General features: G+C 49.3%; 1 protein-coding gene across 1 annotated transcript in view; it reads right to left on the bottom strand.

Annotated features, from left to right (window-relative positions):
- DNAI1 (dynein axonemal intermediate chain 1) overlaps positions 1–22,298 on the bottom strand; it is a 155,162-nt gene that overhangs the window by 13,054 nt on the left and 119,810 nt on the right. The window contains exon 20 of the mRNA XM_074166282.1: positions 16,735–16,920. Coding sequence (XP_074022383.1) covers positions 16,735–16,920 — 186 coding nt within the window. The remainder of the gene's footprint in view (positions 1–16,734; positions 16,921–22,298) is intronic.

The raw sequence follows: 22,298 nt of genomic DNA, 5'->3' as shown, positions 1-22,298 counted from the left end.
CATTGCGCTGCTGCTCGCCTGGCACTGCGCAAGTGCCTCGGCATCATGAGCAATCCTGAAAAGAGATATTTTCACAGCTGGCAACCAAGCAGAAAACAAAAGAAAGCCAGAAAGGGGCCACTTGTGCACAGAAAATTAAATCCAATTTTAATTCCAGTAATTATACTTTCATTAACACCCTATTTGCCGAAAAGATGCATAAAATCCCTTAGTGAGAGCTGCAATTGCTCTGAAGGTGAGAAGAAGGTAACTGGGGAAATAGTGCCAGCCTCTCCATAGCCTGTAAAATCCTTAAAAAGCCTGGATCATTGTGAATGGTTATTGTTCATAATTTAACTTCCCCAGCAACCATCTGTAAATGAGCCAGAAATCCAGCGAGAGCAGCAGAGAACCTGTAACGGAGCTGATTTGTTCCAGCAACCCCTGATTTAACCATAGACAAATGCAATGTTTCCTATATGACCACCTGGAACATGGATGCTATTGTGGCGAACAGAAGATGAGCCAAATTCTCACCTCACTCCCCGCTGAAATCATAGCATGTTTCAGGCATGGGATTACCAGCTGGGTTGGGCTCATTAACACAATTCTGAGTCCTTGGATCGCAGGAATTTGGTCCGGACTCTGCAATGAAGCAGGATCAAGCACAGCTGAGAGCAGCCCAGGCAGGTATTTTTGGCACTTTGTGAAGGTCTTCACCGAATTCACCTCCTTGATTTCAGTCCATCTCTCCAACATTTCAAGGTCATGTGGAGATGTGATGCCGTGTCTTCCAAAGTCCTTGTGACCCTCCAAGCCACCAGGGCCTCTCTGGACTTTATAAGCGGACTGTCTGCTAGATCATCCAAGGAATGAATGGGAAACTTGAAATGCCAGTGAGGACACCAACCAACCTCCCAAAATAAATCTGCAGACTGCCCTAAGATACCACTCCAGTTATCCCACTGATAACTGCTCTTTGGGGGTGATTTTTTCACCTGCTACTCTTTCTGCTTCTGGTGTAACCTTTGCGATCTCCTGGCTTAGCTCAGCCATGCACATGTCGTGGATTGGCATCAAAAGTCTGAAGAAAGGCAAGTACACAACCACAGGGGTAGATTCCCTCAGGAGAGACAGATAAATCCAAGGATGGCTACTGAGGCTGAGAACCAAACTCGACGCCTGTGTAATGCTATGGTATAAGAGCAGCTGTCAGTCTAGTAAGAAGCCTAAGCATTTGATATTTCCTGTCATACAATAAAGCTTTAGCAGATTTGCTCCAGAAGGCTGCAACACAGGCAGGCAGCTCCAAGCCAGAATGTGCTAATTAAGAAACACTAGGTGAGTGTTAATGAAAGAAGTTTTGCGAGGTGGGAGGAAGCGAAGAGGGTAAACCCCTCTCACCTCCTGTTCCCAGTGCTATGTGGTGCCAAATCCTCAGGCACTGGAAAAAAAAAGGAAAGGAGCTTTCTAGGGAGAAAAGAAATAAGATAAGGAGATGACAGCTGTGCTGGCTCAGTGCTTCTGTTCTCTGCCCCTGATGATGAAAAACAGACTGTAAAAAGTCTTCATTTTCAGTGAGTGGATAGGAGAGTTCCAATTTCACCTATGGAAAGAGAGGCAGAAGGTAGTCCAAGCGCCAAACTGAGATGTTAATAAACCAGACTCTGTCCAGCAGAGCCTACTACCAAGACAGAGGACTTGCACTGGGTCAGAATTGTTGGTAGTAGAGGGGTAAAGAGAGGAAGAAGGTCTCCCAGTGAAAAATGACAACCACGAAGCACCAGAGAAAACCCATGGAAAGCGGGATCCTGAGGCAGATGGCTAGAGGATCAAGGAGGAAGCTGGACCAAGAGTCCCTGAGAGCTGGCACCATGGGGATCAGAAAGTGAGGACTGTTTCCCTGTGCTTACTGACAAGTGGGAAAGCTCCAACCTGCCATAAGAGGGGAGCTTATATGACCCAAGGCATGCAGGGCAAGTACATCTTTTCCCACTAGGCTTATTTCAATTACAGAATCACATTGATTTAATGTTGACCCATGCTTGCTGTTACTGTAACTCCTTGCTGTGTCTGACTGCTTACAGTTTGATTGTTTAACACATGAGCTAATAAATAAGCCAGAATCAACAGAACTGAAGAGTTCAGGAGCCTGTAAATCTCTCCATATACAGCTACCTGTCCTGTTCCAAGCTGTGGTTACCTCCTTATAAAAGCTGTGAATCTCTCTTTAAAATGCTGCCCATCAATCCCAGGCCATTTAAAGATCAAAAGCAGAAGTAGATTTAACAGATTTTTAAGCCCAGAAGGAACTGTTATGATTCACAGAGTCTCAGTCAGTAAACTCATCACACCAATGACTCCTCTTGGAGCTAAAAGAAGACTGAAAGCACATCTTTCAGTAAAAGACAAGGAGTTTTGACCTGAAGAAGTGTGAGGGATGCAAACAAGCTAGTGTCACACTAAATACGTGTGCTCTACCCATTATATCTCTTTCTGCTAATTTAAAGAGCCTCTCACTTCTGCAAATCCCTTCCTATGCCGGTGCTTTTAGGCTGAGATCAAGTTATCATTTAATTTATCTGTGAGGCCCTAAAAACTTCCTTGAAGTTATGTTTCCCAGACCTTAGATTAACCCTCTAGCTCTTTTCAGACTTAGTTTGCATTTTTTATCAATCAATCAGTCACCTTCACTGAAGCGTCAGCCCTGAATGTGTGCGCTGCAGCCGGTGACAGATTTGCTAAATGCTGCTCCCAAACACGGGGCTCCGTTTTCGCTCCTGCTCTGAATTACCCCAGTGAGGCAGCCCGACTCTGTGTCTGGATCAGTGCTTCAGTGTCACGCTGCTTTCCTTTACAACCTTCAAGCCTCTTTCCGCATCTCCAGTTCCAGGGTGCAGCCCCAGAGCTGCCAGGCCGGTTTGCCTGGGATTTACACCCACCCTGTGCCGCCCTGCTCCTGGCTGTGCTCCGACAGGCATTGCTAAAACAACACCCTGGTGCCCAGTCAGCCGGGCTGGCCTCCGAGGACGTCTCGCTGCCGGCTGTATTTACTAAGCAGCAATGCTCACATCTGAATCTGACACTGGCAGCGCTATCAACAGGAGCTGCGTCGCAAAAATACCCTGCTGAACCTTGCCAGGCTCGTCTCTAGCAGGCAGAGACCCCCGCCTGCAGTTACCTCTAAAGATCTGCTGGCCCCAGCTCCCTTTAGCTGAGTCCAAGCAGGTTTTGTGTAATGCTTTCTCTTTTAAACAGGGTATTTATTTTTAAGAGAAAGTCCACGTTGAGCCATTCTTTCAGGCTATAAATAATACCTTGCAGGTATTATCACAGGTTTATCACAGGCCTGAGTCAAAGAGCATTTGCCATGCAAGGTTGAAAGCCCACGGAGTAGTAAGTGCACGGGGAGCGTGGTGGTGTTTGAGAGGTCTCGTGTTGAAAGACAAGCAAATCTTTCTGAAGCGGGGAAACAGCTCGATTGCAACGTTTGAGTTTCCCCCAATTCCCTCAACCACATCACATAACACGTGGCACTTCTGTAGCACCTTTCAGCCCAGCCCGCCCAAGTCTTTTACCAGCTCGGGGCTTGCTCACTCGCAGGGAGGAGCAGGGGCAAGGGCTAGAGAGCGGTTTCACTGCAGCCTGCAGAAAGCAAAAAACTGCCCTTGTGAAGCACTGTGACCCATGGGGACACAGGCTGTACCTTCCCCAGAGAGCCCCTGCTAGTGACTACAAGCTGGGTAGGGGTAAAGGACAGAGAGGAGGGGAGAAGCCAACTGCTGTGCTCTTGGGAAACTGCTCAACTTGTGACCACAAATGTTCTGACTATTTCAGAGACAAGGTAACCAAGGGCTGGAGCTTTCTCTGCTAAGCCCTCTCTTCTTCTGCAGGTAGGCAATGGTGGAGTCCCATTTTCTTGTTGCTTTTCTGAGTTGAAGCTCAGACTAACCCTGATGCAAAACAAAGATCTGACCGACTGCAGGAGACTTTGGCTACACCACCAGCCTCTGAAAAATCATGCCTGGCAGCACATCCCTGGCTATGAGCAGGGTACGAACACCTTGACAAACCAAATTTCCCTACACAGGCAAAAGGGATGTGACTTAGAGTTTCTCCCACTGCTGCAGAAGGGATGACAGATCCCTCTGCAAGTCTTTATCCCCTGCAGCCACCCCAGGATTTCCATCCTCAGGAACTGCACTTCAGGCCTCCACTACCCCTTTCTCTCCCCACTGCAGGAGCAGAACTCAGACCCCTGCTTTAGTCTGGGAAACCCTGTGAGGCTGGGCTGAGTGAGACGGCGCCTCCACAGCCCTGGCTTTGGCCTCGTGGCAGTAGATAAGCAGACATTTCTCAGGGCTGGGCTTCCCTTTCCTTCTACTGGCCGACTTTCCCAGCCCCAAGGCTGCAGGAGCCATGTGGGCTGCAGTGGTTTCATAGCACAGCTTTTCTTCTTGAACAAGCAGTGGTAATCAAAACCCAATCCATCAGCCTTTTGCTCTGCTCTATTACAAACTCTAACCATGCAGCAAAGCCTGGTGCTTTTTTTTTTTTCTTTAATGGCATGAAAGACAATAAATTATTAATTTCCTGCACTCCCACTGGATGTCCTTTGGTTGCCCAGGCCAGATAAAATGACAGCCTTTGAGTTCCTTTTCCTGGCTTAGCAGTTTCCCTCAGTGCAGATCAAAGTAGGAGGCCTAATCCTGGAGAGGGATGAGCCTCCTCCTCCAGTCTCACAGCTGCATTTGCAAAAGCAGTTTCTGGTCATTCTGGTTTTGGTGCCTGGCTTTTGACAGCAAGTCAATATCACCGTCAGAAAGTCAGAGGAGGTAAACAAATAGGAAAGCTCACATCCATGCTCCATCTGCTCTGCTGGGAAAGCACCTTTCCCCTTCCCTGCAATCCCCACTCCTCAGGACATCACACCTGATACCAGCAACCAAGTGGGGAGACGTCTGCTCCGGCTCAGCAAGCTCAGGTTAGCGTGTACCCAGACAGCACAGGCTGGCAGAGAGACACAATACCTTTTATTAGCTCAGCTAATATATATCCAGAGAATAAAAGACAAGCTTTAGGGCACAAGCATTTCTCTTTTCTTCCCAGGTATATTTGTTTGCCGAATAAAAGGTGCTATCTGTGCCCATACGCCAAAGCGTTTGCTTACGGTGTTTGAGACCATCCTGGCTACAACAGCCCCAGCCCCTTGGGGAGGCAGCTGTCCTCGCATCGGCTCAACCTAACGGCCTTAATCTGAAGCATTTATCTTGGGCAATATCAGAGAGTGATGGGGATCAGAAAGCTGAAAAAGGAAAATGCAGTAACTATCCAAAAAAAAAAAAAAAAAAAAAAAAGAGAGAGAATCGCAGACCCTTGAGCTTAACCTCACTTCTCAGAAGACAAGTGGAAGAAGCCAATAACCCGTAAGTGCCTGTGAGGAGATGCACCACAGCTAACACAGATTTGTACCAAAGAAGTCAAGCTGAACTAATCTGATTTCTTTTTGCAACAAGGTAATAGACCTTGTGGACAAGCAAGACACAAAAGTCATTAATCTTGACCTCAGGAAGACTTTGCCATTGTCTACCTTGATATTCTGATCATCAAGTGAGGCAAAAGATCTATAGAAAGTAGGTAAAAGCTAGTAAGACCCAGCTGGAACAGCTGTACCCAGAGCTGTCAGCACAGAGGGATGAGTTGTGTGCAATGCTCTCAGCTCCCTGGTCTGGAGAGGATCTGGTCAGCATTTCTGTTAGTGCATGGACACTGGGACAGATGGAAAGGCTGCAGGTGTCCAGGAAGGCAGGACTGGAATTTCAAATTACTTTGCTGGACCGGAGATGTGACCTGGAAAACCTGTATGCGATTTAATAGGAACAAATGCAAGATACTGTGTGTGAGCAGGGACAATTCCCTGCACAAACTCAGCATGGTGGGGAGGGAGCGTTCCGCCATCAGGGCTAGGGTTAGAGGAATAATCACCTGGATGGGACCTGGCACTCCTGTGATGCTGTGAAACAGCTGTGCCACCACAGAGAAACGGGAGCATGGTGGCCAAGCATGTGAAAGCATCCCTCCATGCCGGGGAAGGCAGGGGGAGAGCTGCACTCATGGGACGCCATGCAGCAAGGGCACAGCTCATGGGACCTGGTCTGGGGGATAACAAGAAGGCGATTTCAGCCCAACAGTCTGGAGGTGAGAAACCCAACCACTGCCCAGGCAGGACAGGTCTCTGCATTGACCAGGACCCCCTGGGTGGGGAGTGAGGAGCTCAGGCGTTCCCCTGGACTGGGAGCAGTGGGATCACAGGCAGCTCTGTGGTGGGACGTTGGAGCAGGGGAGAGCAGGGGATGTTTTCCCTAAGATGGCCTCACATGGTTGATGTCTGGCATCCCATCTCACAGAAACGGTCAGTGAATTGGAGCGTAACAGCTTCCCTCCAGGAGAACCTCGGAGCTGCTTTGATTGTAGCCGTCGCTGCATCTCCCACAGCCGGAGGGACTGTAAGGCAGCCCCTCTTCTCCTCTGCTTCGCAGGACTCTTCTCTTCCTTTTCTCCACAGAATAAAAATAATCCTTTTGCGTCAGCTCCATCATCATGAGCAGCAAGACATTTTATTCATCGGTGATTCCTTCCCTTCTCTCATTTAAACAATTCTCCATAGAGCCGATCAAATTAATTTGAGCAAGGGTTGTTTATTTGGCCTGCTTGTTGGCGCAGGTGTCTCTCTTTTCTTTCGGAGGAGGCTGGTAGGTGGTACAAGAGAGAGTCAGGGAGGTGCTCGCGAAGGGCTGGGAACAGCACGATGGTTTCGATTAGGGCGTGCAGGGGCATGGAGGTCTGTAGATCAGCACACCCAGTGTCAGAAACACGCAGCTGAAGTCTGCAAGCGAAGGGTTTTTTACAGCAATGCATTTGGGATGTGTGTTACAACGGCACAGACACAATCTCCCAGGCAGGGAGCTGCCCTCTGTGTCTCCACTGGTGGCCTCAGCCCTTTCCAGCCCAGGCTGGCTGCTTAGGGAAGGCTGTGTCAGGCTCTGGCAGTGGCTCAGGAGGAGTTACAGGGATGTGCCAAATCTCAAGCTGTTCCTCTGGCCCTCGTAGCCGCATGTCTTCCTACTCTATGTCACGCCAAATCTCCTACCTTTGTCACTGCAGCAAATAATACTGGGTTCTGCAATGAGGGACACTGCCCAAGAGTGCCCAGATGATGCCCAGGGACAAGGTAGGAGAGGTAGAAGATCATGCCTGCTCATGCCATGATCCAGCTCCTTGTCTTTCCACTCATACTACTGCGACCTTTTCCCGCTGGCCCACACTGGGATCTGCACTCTCACCCTCCCCTTCTTGTCCCTCTGTCTGACAGGATGGACAACTGAGAGGCCGCAGAGGACAAAGATGGGATTGCTGAGCTGGAGTCGTAATGGCATGCACATCACTGCTGTGTCTGTCGGCTGTGGGTAAGCATCTCTCGGTACCTTGTTCCACTTTCTAAAGATTTTCACCAGTTCTGCAGGGACTTGGCTGCCCCAGCTTGAAATTTTGGGCTTGATAGCCTGTGACATCCAACTGTCCTCCTGTGGTGGACAATGCAGGGAGGCAGAAGATCTTGCCAGCTGCTGTGCCCTGGTGCGATGTAGTTGTCCACCAGCACACCCCAACATCAGCTCCTCTCCTGAGGTATGACTACACTGGATGTGTCCCAAAAGCACTCAGCCAGAGGGACGTAGGGGAGCAGATCCGTGGTGTCTATATACACCTCTCACTTGGCCGTCATGGCTCCCAGGGAGATAGGTGCCTTCATCCCACTTCAACTTGGAGAGGAGCTGCACATCTTCCAAGGAGATGCAAAGGCCAGGTCTGGGACCAGGACTGGGTCTCCCAGGCCCCAGCCAACCACTTTGCACCACGTCCTCATGACGAGCTGTCATCTTGCCCTTCAAACGCACCCCACGGCTCAGGGGCTGAGCTAACAAGCTTTCCTCCTCCACAGCCCTGCGGCAGAGCCAGCACTCAGGAATAGCTGTGCTCCCGAGAGCTGCTCGTGGCTCTCTGGCAAAAAAGCAGCTCACCCTCAGATGACCTGGAGGATAAGCAACCAGGCTGCCTCCATCAGCAGGCATCCATAATCAGTTGTGGCAGGGGGCTGAGCACCGAATAGCCTCTGCAGGAGAGGTTGCGGGCTGGCGGATCTGCTCTCACACCCAGACATTGCTAGGAGAAGGAGAGTCTCCCAAAAAGTCTCCCTCTCTGGCTCTGCCGAGAGTATGCTTTGAAAACATCCCGTTCCCCCAGGGGTCCCTCTGCCTTTGTACTGGGGCTTTTATTCAGGCAAAGAACTGGAGACTTCTCAGGATCCCCCAGTTTTCTGGAAGGGATTTAAGTCATGTGCAGAGAAATGAATCCGCAGAGGACAGCTAAAGAAAGAGCCGGGGAGGGAAGGAGAGCCAAGCGGCCCGTGAGGCTGGGCAGTGCCTCTTTTGCTCTAATGTTACGCTGTGCCCACTCCGCCGCTGCCACGGCTTTCTGCCAAGGCGCCGGAGAAAGCAGAGGCTCTGGCTCGAAGAGGAGCTGTGCGAGCAGAACAGGCATATTCAGGCAGTCGCAAATCCAACCAAAAGGCAAGGCCTTTGAAGAGGTGAAGCGGGGCTCCTTCTCATGCATTAGGCATTTCCCAGGATGGGCAGGGATGGGCTCATGGGGCTGAGGGGGAGGAAAGCCCAGGCTACTGGGGCTTGGGTAGCTCTAGGATGGCGGGCAACACAGTACAGACACAATCTGTTCACAAGGGAGGGGACCCAAAGCCTGCAGACAAAACAGTTATTGGAGCAATGTAACTGTGCTGGCGTGGAGAAATACAAGGAAAGAAGTAAAATAAGGGCAAACTAAAAACCATTTTGCTTGGCCAAATTCAGACTACAGTTACTCTTGAATACCCAAAGGACAGAAAATTCAACGAATGCGCACCAGATTTATGTGTAGAGTGGGGCATTTAGCTCAGTGACTTGACTATGATTGATCAGAAAAACAAATCCCCCTAACATTTTTCTCCAAACACCTAGTATTGCAAAATAAAGCGGTCTGCATCACTTCGGAACATGGGCAACCTTTTTTACTACACAGATCTTCAAAGAGGAAACTAGACAGTCAAAGTCAGCCCTCCTGGCTTTGTCAGTGTCCCCCTGTCAGCACGCAGCACCTCACAGGATGAGACTTGCACTTTAGAAATAATTTATAAGTACTATTGAATTTTCTTAAAATGGGACCTTTTCTTGCTCCAGTTGCCAATGTTTCCATTTAACGTACTAAACACACTTCATCCTGACCATTGAGAATTGACTTCAGCTTAAAATAACTTGCAAATACGCTTATGTTTTCTCTTCACCAACTGCCAAACCGAGCGGTCACAGAAAGTGACATTACACAACAAAAATAAGGTTAACGATACATGGCCAGGAACAGTGAAAAGAAGAAAAACCCCAGCTCTTTGACCTTGGGATTCAGCAATGCCACAGTAACATAGAGCTCTTTTCTCCCTTCACACAATCTGACGCAAAAGTTATTTCTCCAAAACCGAAGAAAAGTGATTTAATGAGAGAAGAGTCAAGTCCTTTAGATCTACTGCTGGCTTGTTTGGGTTAGCTCTCCAAACAGTGCTAGTGTCTACGGTTGCCACATCTCTGTCTGGGATCCAGAACTCGTTGTACTTGTGGTGTGACACTTTTGGACATCTGGATTTGTGCCATAGGACCACTCTCCTGTGCCCAGTGGATATGTCCAGGGTCTCCAGATAAATACCCAAAGGCTTCAGTTCTGCCCAAGAAGGACTGGGGCCTGCTGGCCCATGGACCGTCTCCTTTCCCAAGAAATAGCTTTCCAGGACTAAAGAGTCTCCTCATTTTATCCTAGGCTACAGTAGACTGGGAGATATCCTGATGCAGGACAGTGAAGGAAGAAGGGATCCTGTGGGATTGTGAAGGTCTTCCTGCTAATGGGCTTCCCAGCACTGTGGCAGGGCAGGAAAGCGTGGCAGGGAAGGAGCAGGCAGAAGGGGTAGGGGAGCCTGCTTTTGTCAGTGCACATCAGTATTCCCTTCGGTAGATGTTGATTTACAGTTATGAGTCACAGATCTGCATAGCGAAATGGCCGCAGGACACAAGCAATGCTGCTCACACCCTGGCAAGCTGCAGACAAGCAGTATGGCCTCTTGCTGGCCTCAGTGAGTGCTAGGGCCAGTGTGTGCCCACAGCGGGGACTGTCACAGCAACCACCTCCAGCCCTTTCTCCTCCAAGGCAGGCTCAGGGTGACCTGTTCCTACGGATGTGTCTCTAACCTACTCTTCTTGAAGACCTCCAGCACTGGGTTTCCTTCCCATATCAAGGAGTCAATGCTGGCGCATATATCCTTACATGGCCTACACAAGCGACTCAGAAAGCCATGGGTCGTCAGAAATAGGGTGTCATTAGTCCCTGGATCCACCCCACAGTGCTCAGCTCTTCCCCTAACAGTACAGAGAGCAGCTATCTGCAATGAGACTAAATAACGGGGAAGGACTGAAAGGAAATCAAAAAGCACTTCCAAATCTCAGAGGAAGCAAAGCCATCAAGCCACAGGTCAGTTTTTACGAGACCCGAGTTTATTTGTGTGTGCCTCCTTATCAGGGGGCCAAGCTGCATCTGGAGGAGGCAGTCCTGATGTAGGCGAGGCACAATGGTGCTCAATGCCAAATTCCTCCAGCACTGCTTGTGCTCTGTGCTTTTGGGTCACTGCGTAATTAGCCAGCCCTGAAGAGATACATGGAAATTGGCCACTGCTTGAACAGCACAGAAGCGACTGCAGGAATTTCAACAAGAGAGGTGCATTTGCATGAAAACAGAGGGACTAGGAGTTATACCACTAGAAGAGCAAGACTAGAGCCGCTTGGAGAGGTGAGGCGAGTGCTTTTCTCTCAGGCAGAATGATATCACATGAAAGCTGTTGAAATAGAAAGTTTGAGGACAAAATGTGCTTCCCTCAGTGCTAAACCACTCACCAGTCCAGGGCTGATGTGACCTTGGAGAGTGTATCTAATCTATAGCTTCCATCTGTAAACACAATTCCATGTGCAGATGGACTGTACCTCCTGGGACAGAAGGAGGAAGTTCAGATTCATCTTCCCTTGCTGGTCGGTTCATCCCTCACAGCTACTGAGACACCTCCCACAGTTACAGGAAAACACTAATAACAGAAACAATCTCCTAATCCTTAACTCCTTTGAGTTTCTCCCTGCATTCCTGGATCACAGCAATGCAAGGCTACAAAGCAGTGCAGTTCAGCATCAAGGATCCCATTGTCCGTTCACACTGTCCCAGCTTAGTATCAGCTCTGAACCCGAGCTGCATCCCACTGAGGCTGGTTTAGGGACAAAAACAGGGTCCCTAATTGAGAAAGAACTGTGTGCAGCGGGTGCGGCTTCGGGAGTATGAGGAGGAAGCAACCTCAAGCCCCAGGAGACAGCGAAGGAGGCAGTGCTGGGGTATTTCTGCCACTATCATATTGCCTCCCAAAAACTTCACTAACTTCCACCAATCTTCCCCAAATCCCCTTCCATCCTTCACCTCCTGAAAACCCCAACATCCTCCCACTGTCCATCACAGTCCCCCAAATCCTAACTGATCCCTCCCAGACCCTATTATCAGTTATGGTCAAAGAGCCAAAGTGTTTCAGTCAGCAAAATCCAATGTCCCTTCCTTGGCTCAGCATCCTTGGGCTGGATCTGACCAAGGGCAAAATCATCAGGGCTGCAAAGAGGCCAGGGAGGGGGACACAGGGAGTGACACTGGATGGTGTAATAAGGTGCAGAGAGAGTGGAGCAGCTGCCCAGCATGTGCACATGCATAGGAAGGCTCGGAGCCACCCCGTGCCCCCTCGCTTCTCCCCAGACCACAAGCTGCTCACAGGCACCCAGTGTTGGACTCGCAGGTGTGTGCCTGCAGCTCCTGGCCCACACGCAGCCCTTACGCCATGTCCTGGGATGGGTGAGCAGCCATGGTCCCCTTCCCACCTGACTCATGCCCAGCCAGACCCTGCCAGCCAGGATTTACTGCCTGGGAAGTAACTCTTCTGCTCCTGAGGGACAGAGAAAGAGGTGACTTGCATGTGAAGAAACCAGTAGCGGGAACAGAGGCTGAGATAATCATCCTAGATAATCCAAGATAAATATCCACGACAAGCATCAGGCCAAGAAGCTGGCTGCCTCCCTGCCTGTCAGCCTGAGTACTGGCCAAGAAATTTGGCTTAGCTTCAGCAAATACTGTATTGTAACCTTTCTTTGACCTGCTTTCCCTTCTTCTCCCTCTCCACTGTGGTCTCACAACATTTCTAAAAACTCTTCACACTTTTTTTGACTATCTCCTGCTTACTTTTGGCATTGACAGAGGTTGTGCCAGGCTATTTTAGCATTTTTTTAAAAACAAACCAAAGCCCATGAGCAGCCACATTCTTCTGACTGTGATGACAAAATGCTTTAATTTCTTCCAACCCTCAAATGAAACCCGGATGGCTTACTAATTAAACAGCTCTGCCCCAAACTGATTCTTCTTACAGCAATGCCTCCCTTGGGTGAACTCAACCACCAGGGTTGTTGCAAATTAGGAACGGTACTTTATTAGTTAAACAATTCCTGCCTGACAACCTCTGCAATATTTAAGGAGCGTTTGGAGTCCCAAAGCGGTTTGGGCAACAGCAGAGAGACACTTGTTCCTACTACTGCTGCATCTTAGAATACTGCAAGCATTTCTGTCCCACCTCTGAGCTCCGAGCAGAAGGACCTGAACTAGTTTCACCAGGTCTCCTTACACAAGGCAGTATCTGTTGGCATGAGCTTTCTGCCCGAGCAGGGCTGGGTGCTCAGGGAGATGGATGTTTGGTGTGGCCAATGCAGGATGGTGCTGGTGTTGGTTTGACTGCAAACAGCAGTTCTCTGCTCTCTGCTTCATTGCTGCTCTTCCCACAAGGTTTGGGTTCAGATGTCTTTGCCACCTCCCCCCCCCCCAATCTCTGCACCTCCCAGGCTCTTGGAGCTGGTGCTCAGCAGCTGGGTAGTCCCAAAGGACTCCTAGGACTCCCGGAGGACTCACACCATCTGGAGATAACAGCAACAGGCACAGAGAACCTCTAGCAGGATCACACCTCATGGAAATAAATACTGCTCACTGCCTCAGGGCAAGGGGATCTCTGTGTCCCACTCCAGAGACTTCGGGCTATAGGGTTAGGGAGGGCTCCCGGACCCAGATCTCCAGGGGAAAGACACAGGGATGCCCGCTGTGCTTGGCACGACTGCAGAGATTTCTGTACCCTCTGAGCCCATAGACGTACCCTTCACATGAGTGCCTGATAGGCGGCAGAGCCCCTGTCCCCAGCTGTTTCTCAACAACAAATGCATCTTTTCTGATATGCCACTAAATGATTTAGGAGGCCAAAACTCACAGGGAGTTTTAGGCACTTTTTGATGCTTTTACTGGGTGTCTTGATGAAAGTCACTTCTGAAAATGCCACCTGAGTGCTTTTGAAGAGTTCCCCTCTTGGCATATTTGCTCTGCCAAGTGTTCATAAATGAGGCTGTGCTAACACTGCTGACAGCAAAACTCAGAGTATTAAATAACACTTCTTAAAGATCCCAAAGTGTTTTACAAACATGAATTAATTAAGCTGCAGATCAACCCCGCGAGTTATTTAAAGAGCTCTTGAACCTCCCCTCCTTCCTCAAGGACATGAAGAGAGGAATGAACCAAGGTCTGACAAGAACCCAGGAGCCCTTGCCCTCCCTACTTGCACTTACCCACCACACCGGCTTTAACTAACAGGCAAACCAGAATAAATTCAGAACGGCTGAAATCCCACTGGGATGAAGTCACCTCAGTCTCTCTTGGTGAGCCCTGTCTTGGAAGCCCAGCAACAGCCAAGGAACCTGCAGAACATGGAGCAGACAGCACCATGTCTATTTTTAGGGGAAGAATGGGGTTTGGAATGACATGTGGCTTTTAAGAGCTCTCTCGAAAAAGGGTGATTAGTCTGCTAGTCATACCTGTCAAAAGCAGCTGTCCCAGCTGTGTGGGAAGCTGGTGGAGAAGTTTCACAGGCAAACCCCTGTGACATCAGTGTGAAACAGAGGGACGGGGGCAGCTGAATGAACCCCTGGCTGCCCTGTTCCATTGGCACCCAGAGCTCTGCCAGATGTCAGCAAAAGGCACCTTCCCATGTCCAGAGGAGTTGATGGAAACAAGACCAGGCAGCTGAGCTTGCAGATTGGTGTGAAGGCCCCAACCTTCGGAAGCACTGGCCATGGTGTGTCAGGCAGGTTTCCCCACCAAGCTCTGCAGGGATCAAATGCCAGAGAGAACAGACTGGGGTACCTGGGTGCCAAGCCAGACACAGACAGGTTTCTCTATCTGCAAGGAGACAGCTGGGACACCAGGACTCCTCTGCACAGTTATGGACCCTCTCCACTTACAAAAATCTGTGGACATTCTACAACTGTTAACTTAGCTCTGGGGACTCCCAGAAAAGAGGGAGAAGTGAAGTCCATTTACAGAGGACAGCTGGCTGCACAGGGTAAAGGTTTAAAGAGCACGCCGACTTGATCTTCAGAGGAGCCAGGATCAATACTCTGGAAGTACATCTGACTCCCCACAGCGAGATGAAACCCTTGCAAACACGGCTGGAGGCTTGCTGCTAACTAAGGACAAGAAGGCTGCTGCTGGCACAGGAAGGAGGTAGACAGGACAACACAGTGGATTGCACTGCCTGTTCTGCCAGAGCTCAATTTCCCTCTGTTAAAGCACCCTTTTGCAGCAGCTAAACTTCCTCACAACGGGGTCCTGGACACCAGCATTTGGTGCAGCAGATGTCACATCACCATGAAAGAGCAACCCAGCTCACTTGTCCACTTGTGGCACAGAAAGGCAGATGAGCTAGCTGGGCCAGATCCACCATTTTGCCACCACGCTGCATGTCATCTATTTTAAATTCTCATCTCTTTCAGAGGAGAGCTGGCTGTAGCCAGGGGACCTGCACACCTCACCAGCCCTGCCTGAACACCCCTCCTTCTTCTCCGCATGTGCAGAAAACATTTAGTTCAGTGTTTAGTTTCCCTTCAAACCTAACCCAGCAAGCAGAAGACAGATAGCTTAATAACAACAGAGCAGCAGAGTCCATTTCCATCCCATTTATGTTGCCTGGGATGTGGTACCTGTTGGTTTAAGGTCAGCAATAAGTGATTGAGCCACTCCTGAACTCACAGTTTAAACTGCTTTATCAACAACATGCAATTTGCCTCTGAAGAAAGTTACCAAAGGGAGACAATGGCGTTCATACCTCCATGGTAGGCTGCTACTGGCCACCGGCAGCGGAAGGAGACATTCAAATTCATTCTGACCCACAGCACAGTATTGCTGGGTGCTGCTCAGCCCACAGCTGGGGTGTGGAGGAGAGCAGTCACGTTTATGTGTGTGACACCCATCTCCACCGCAGAACCTTTGTGCAGCCAGGGTCTACAACAGACACAGTGCTTGCCCACACCCAGGAAGGACTCATAAAGCAACCAGGGAACTTGTCCTGAGCCCAGCTGATGACAGCCCTGGGAGCTCAGATGGTCTTGGGCTGTGGTTTCGATGGTAATAGAAAAGCATATGAGACATTCTCCTCCACAGCTCCTGTGCCCAGCCTCAAAGAGAATGCCACGCTACTGTGTTTTCTATGCCCTCTCAGCGCAGGGAAGATTCACATTTCCGGTAGTGTACAGCTGAAGGGACTTTTTAGAAATCACTCAGAAGACTCTGGAATGACACCAGCGTGATTAGTTCCCGGACAGAGGCCCTGCCTAATACAGTGGGTTAGTAGAGTATATAAAACCTTTGGGAGTATATAAATAAAAGATGATCATCTTGAGAGATTGCTTTCTTGGATCAGTTCTAAAAAGCCTGAAATTGAAAAAGCTCCACTAAACAAGAGACAACCGGATATGAGAATTACATGGGCTCAGAAAGGACACTGCATTTACAGCCATCCAGCTCACAGCTGGATGAAGCCCAGAAAGTCTAGCAAAGGATCTGTGTGGGAGAGGTCATCATCCTTCACGACTGGCCCTTATGGCTAGGTGGGAAAAGGGGCTTCACCAGTTCACAGAGGCACATGCATCTCCTTGCTGTCACTTGAGACAAGGATCCCAAGTCTCAGCATAAATTAAAGACAGTGCTTGCTCCTTTACAGGAGAGATGACATGGTGGTCAGGGGACAGGCTTCGATGATCCAAGGACTGCAATAAGACAGGCAGGATGGGCTCTGTAGGAGGACTTGGGAAGGAGTTGGGACATTCTTTACCTGGTTTAAATGAGTTTTGCAAATAAAAACCAAAGCTCAGAAAAGATGTGAGTTTTGGGAAACAAATCAACCTCTGCAGAGCTTCTGGGCTTTTCTGGACCATGGTGAGAAACTGCCTACAGACAGCAAACCCTCTTCCCACCAGTCCCCACTCCTGCCCAGGAGTGAACTGAGCATTCTTATTCATACAGGAACAGAGACAGGGATCCAATGTCCCTGTCATCCATCCCAAAAGGCTTGAGGTAATCGCTTGAGGTAACCTTAAGTACCTTGCTAGAAAGAGCAGCTTTGCCAACATCATTGCACAGAAGGAGAGGGGTCAGTGATAAGGCATGAAGAGACCTGTTGTGGTTTGGTACCTCCGTTAGGGGAACGCAGGTCATCCTTACCTTGGGCATCTTACGCAGGTTGGGAGAGAGCTTCAAGGAGGTAACATGGCCTCGTTCATCTCCAATGATGACAACAGGGTAGACAGGGTTAAACTGGATATGGGTTATTTTATTTTTCTTCTTGGCCACCACTAGCTGGGTGCAGAGAGCTTCATACTTATTAATGTTCAGATCAAACACATGGGCCTGGGAAAAAAAAAAAGGCAAAGAACACAAAAGGGATTAATCAGGCAAGAACATCCCTCAGCAGCAGCATGATGGCTGGAGAAATCAGAGAGAAAAGGTCCCACGGAAAAGCAGCCTCAGCACACAATTACCATCTGCAGTCAGGGCCTTTGTCTTCTAAGTAACCAGTGTGCAGAAGCTGCGGGCTGCTTTTGAGGGACTGTCCCCCTCCTGCAGGGACTCATGGGGTGAAGACCAGTTCCCTACTGTGGCTACAAGCTCTTTCCAAGACCCTTGGCAAGGCTCCAGCTCATCCAGACTGGAGAAGGCTCAGAGCTAGCACTGCTAACCCCACAGGTCTTAATCTCCCTTCTCAGTGCTGCAAGTAATGAGACAACCAGGTGTTAAATCAGAGAGTAACACAGATTGATGCACAAAGCAGGGAATGCTGTCAGAAATACTTATTATCCCTTATTGCAGAGCTTTCCAACATTTCCAGCTTAATAATAACATTAAAGACTCAAACCAGTAATTAATAGGGAAGTGATGAGAACATGGACAGTATGATTAAGGGTGTACCCTGGGGTAAAGCCAGGGAAGCAGAGGCAAATGCTCAGCACAGGACAGCTTAGTGCTGGCAGCCCACTCCAGTCCAGCTGCTTCAGATGCTGTGCCTGCACACACGTCCTTCTCCCACAGCATCGAGAGACATGCCAGGTAAAGAATGGCCAAACAGGGAAGGTGAGGATGGAGGGAGACCCACGCGAGGCCCTGCTCAGGTGGAATTGTCACTGATGCAGCAGTGACACAGACCTGCCACACCACCAACTGCATGGTAATGTGTGTTTCATCATGATTCCAGAGAGAACAGCGGTAGTTACTTCAGACAATGTGTTATCTTGACATTATCTCCCAATAATTGCAATTAGCTCTTGTCATTGATACTGCCTGCAAAGGCTAATAAAACATGACGTCCGTCTCTTCCCTGGCGCTAAAGCGAGCAATCTCCAGCATGCTGGACTCCCACCTTGAATCCACTGTGGAGACTTTCAGCCTTCTGTTTCTTTTCCCTTTTCTGTCTTCACAAAAACTAAGGAAGGGAATATTTCATGCTAACAAGTACAGTGGGAATACGGGGGAAATTAGGACTGAACTACTTCTACGTCTCCTGCCAGCTGTGTGTTGTTTACCAGCACTTAGGAGACAGATGAGACATATTATTTCAACATTGTGCCATGCTCACAATTTGAATCCAGGAATTATCTGAAACCAGACCGTGTTCCCCTACAAAAGCTTATTCCAAAGAGCATGGAAAGTTTTGTATCAAATCAGTACTTGTACTTTCCTATCACAGACCAAGGAGCTGGTGAATTTTATCTGAGTCCCTGTATAGCAAAGAGCTGGGCAATGTGCAGGCACACATCCAAGGCAGTCTCATGAGCTGCTGTGTCTTCATAGGACTCAACATCTAGCAATTTGTGATGTCCTTGGTCTGGGGAGAAGAACCACGTAAGGGTTTTACAGATGCAGAAAACAAGATGAGGAAGACTCCATTCACTGAAGGAAAATAGGACCTTTCCAGATGAGGAAGAGCTTCAAAAGTGGGCAGGGTTCTCAGACGTATTTTGAAGAAGCCCATGACAGCATAAGTGAAGAAGGGAATCCAAAACATCAGCCACAGATAAGAAACTGCAGTTTGGAGAGTCGTTCCCCAGTCAGCAGAAGCATAGGCGGAAAAAATATTTCATTTTCATCTGCTGAAAATATCAGAAGCCAGTATTAAATTCTGAATCTAGACCTGACACTTGAGATCCCACAGTCCAGCCAAGGTAATTCGAATGTCCTACCTCTAGGCATAAATAAAGGTGGCTGTCCTGGCTTCTATTTTATGCCTGCTGTCTTACTATCTCTGAAAAGGAACAAGCTCTCTTTCAAGCACATCAGCCCCCCATGACCCACAGTCGCAGAAGATTTAATTGCTTGCCCTCATGGAATAGATTTTTATTAATTTAAGGGCATGATTCACCTCCCCACCCACCCCCCTCCAACAGTGCAAGCTCAATGCTAAGTAACCTAAGAGCCTGGGAAATGCCCACTGCTTGAGCAGCGTCAATCAACCTAGGGAAAAAAAGCAACATGGAATTAGTGGCCATGGGGTTTTTTTTGCGCAGCCAGGTCTGCACTGCTCTTCTGTCAGGCTGTGAATGTATCAACCCATCACACCCATCCAGCACTGCAGTGGAGAAAAGATGGCATATCTGAAGGCTTGGTGTCAGAGTGCTGAGCAGCGCAAATTACTCTGGGTGAGGCTGTTTTTCAAAAATGTCACTGACAGCCCTGACAAGCACAATGCTTGGGACAAGAACTTGAAAACAACAGCAGTGTGGAGAAGGTCAAAAGCAAACAAGTTTATGAATGTTCCTACTATAAAGCTCCTCTTTTATGAGCTTCTAAACAAATGGGCTTGGTTTTCTTTGCCAAGGGAATCATGGAAAAGAACAAACTATTTCAGTTCTTCGGCTGGAAACATCAGCCTCATATCAGCTGTCAGAGGCTCCAGATGGAGGGGTGGGCCACAGGCGTTAGGGAGGAGTTCACAGACTTTCATTTAGAGGCTTAGAGGCACTCTCAGGAGAGAGGGAAATGGGGTCAGACCAACAGTTATCAGTGCTTTGGGAGTAGCCCAAAAGGGGCACAAGGCTTTCCACAACACTTGAAGCAGCTGAACAGCACTGCAAAGCAACAGAGCTGCATGTGACCGGCACCATCTGCAGATCTGCCTGGGGCTTGGGGCAGGGCTTTCTCCCCAAAGAATGGGAGACTGAAAACCTGCAGCTCTCCCTTGAGGTTCCTACTACCATGAGCTGCCCTGATGGCTGAGGTCCCGGCGTTAAGGATTATGGAATAGGCTCCAGCTGGATCTCCCGCCCCGGAGACTCACCAAACAGCGTACTGCTTCTCTCCATCCCTCTGCCCCGGGGACCCCCGTCCCTCCGGACTATAGATCACTGCTTACATGCAAAGACGGCCTCTCAGGTTTTGCAAGATGAGCCTTCTCTGACTATATGACCCACAGAAGTGCCACCCAGCCCCACATGTGAGTCAAGTATCAGACACATGGGGATCCAGGATGACCAGAGCCAGATCCAAACCCTTTCCCTGAAGAACTGGAACCTCCATAGGGTACCCTTCTTCTCGGGGCAGGCACTCATTCAGCAGCACACAAATGAGAGCTTCCACCCAGACCCTGTGCAAATGGGCATTTTTGATGAGGGCTGGCATTTGTATAACTATCCACACATGGTGAATAAGCATATTTATATGTTCACTGACATACAACGTGCCACGTCATCCTAGGCTCCTACAGCTCGCAGGGCAGGCCGGTTTTCACCCAGCTGGCCCCCGATGCCTCACTTGGTACCACAGCATCACCCAGACTTTTATCTCCAGCGACACAGCAAGGCAGCGACGCTTGTCAGAACGTGACGCTTCATAGTCCAACGAATCTGTGGGAAACACAGTAACTTGCTCAGGGTCCCTAAAGCAGAAAGTGCAACTTTGATGAGAACAGAGCATACCGTACCATGGCAGTGCAGTGCCCTGTGCTGGGACACCAGCTTGAGTTTCAGTGGTACGGAGAACTGTGTAGGAACAAAAAGGGATGTCAAAGCAGCATCCTTGTCAGAGCTTACAAACCAGTGAGGGTCCCCTGTGAATAGCCCCCTCTTTCCTGCCACCTCTGCACACCACTTCTTCTCACGCTGCCTAGGCTGGTCCCAGCACTTCCCTCCCTGAAGGTGGAGGCCACCACACTCACTCACCCACACTCCTGCAGGAGCAGCTTAGAAACTACAGAGTGGAGGTTTCAAACCTCTGATTTTCAGCCCTCAAATATTGTTTCTGCTGTGGTGCATGTCCCCAGAGAGAGAGCTGGAGCCTCCTGATAAAAAACTGGCTTTTATGAGACATCTTCTGCAGACCCTGTAGAAGCAAATCAGGGACCTGCAGGGTCTGCAGCCCTGCTGCTTGCAGACCACAGCAGACATCTTCATTCTTTCTGCTAATAAGCATTCAGATAGTGGGAAAGGGCATTTCATTCTTTTGTTACAGAGTCCTTAGGAACAATATGTTTCCACCTCCTTGGGGGGACATAAATCAGACTTCAAGAACAAGAAACCTGGGGAGAGGCACAGAGAGAGAGATAGAAGAAATCTGAAAATGTCTGAAATAAGAAAGTGCAAGAACCCTCCTCGTTGCTTCCTCCAGCTAATCTGTGGTCCCCAGGCGAATAAAGCATGGGGCAGTAACCAATGACACCAACAGCTATTTTATTTATGGTCCCTGTAGACCTGTGTGCCCACCCCCAGGAAGTGCAGGAGGACAGGCACCACCCTCCAAATGAGGCCCAAGCCATTGAGATAAGCAGTTCCTTGTAGCATGGAGATTTATGAGCTGGCATCAACAACCTTCAAAAGAAACCTAGACTCACAATACCAACATGCTGGACAGTCTGATGGTAGATATGCCAGGCAGATGCTCAAAGCAAACCTCTCCTTGATGGAAGGACGGTAACTTTGGTAAGTCAGTAGCCCCTGAAAAGGAGCACTGAATTTAAGCAGATGCCCAGTTATATCTGAAATAGGATCAGGTGAACCCTGCAGTCTCTGCCTGATGTCTTTTACTCAATCTGAACATTTTAAAATTACCATCAGGGTAACAACAGAGCCTCCATGCTTGATGCACAGGCAATAATGGATCTAACTCTGCTGTGTTACAGTTGCAGAAAATATTTGACACAAATGAGCTGCTTTGATGCCTGACTCTCAAACAACCAGAGAAGAAAACCAGCTCGGTTGCATCCAGACCCACAGCTCCTCTCTCTATGAATCATACAAATGTATTCCACCTCCCAAAATCCAGCGGTTCCCCACTGAGGCTTCACACGGCTGCTCTGTAAGCACGGCACAGTGCATGTCCAAGGCTATTACCACAGCTCCAGCATCAAAACACATTCAGAGTTTTGAACATCTCATTTCTCCCCCCCAGCTCTGCTGACTGCACGTAGAGCCTGAAAGTTGGCCTGGGCTCTCATCTGCTCAGCAGCTTCAAGGTGACTTGGACCCCCCTGTCCCTGCACTCTGCTGTCACCCCCTGCCCTGCAGCACAGCAGCCTGGCAAGCCCAGGGAGGGAAATGCCAGAGTACTTGGGGGGAGACCTGGACCCTCCAAACCGCACCACCCAAAAGCAACCAAGCTCTCTGCCACCAGAACAAACAACTTGACTTTTGTGGCCCTTGAAGAAGGGAGCTGAAGAGCTACTTTGACCTACCCTGCCTTTACTGCATGCCTCGAACACACACTGGGTCCGCAGTGGCTGCAGCTTTTGCTGTCCTTTTCTT

The sequence above is a fragment of the Numenius arquata genome, chromosome Z (genome assembly GCF_964106895.1).
Source record: "Numenius arquata chromosome Z, bNumArq3.hap1.1, whole genome shotgun sequence".
Classification (NCBI taxonomy): domain Eukaryota; kingdom Metazoa; phylum Chordata; class Aves; order Charadriiformes; family Scolopacidae; genus Numenius; species Numenius arquata.
This window is presented reverse-complemented; position numbering and strand designations above follow the sequence as displayed.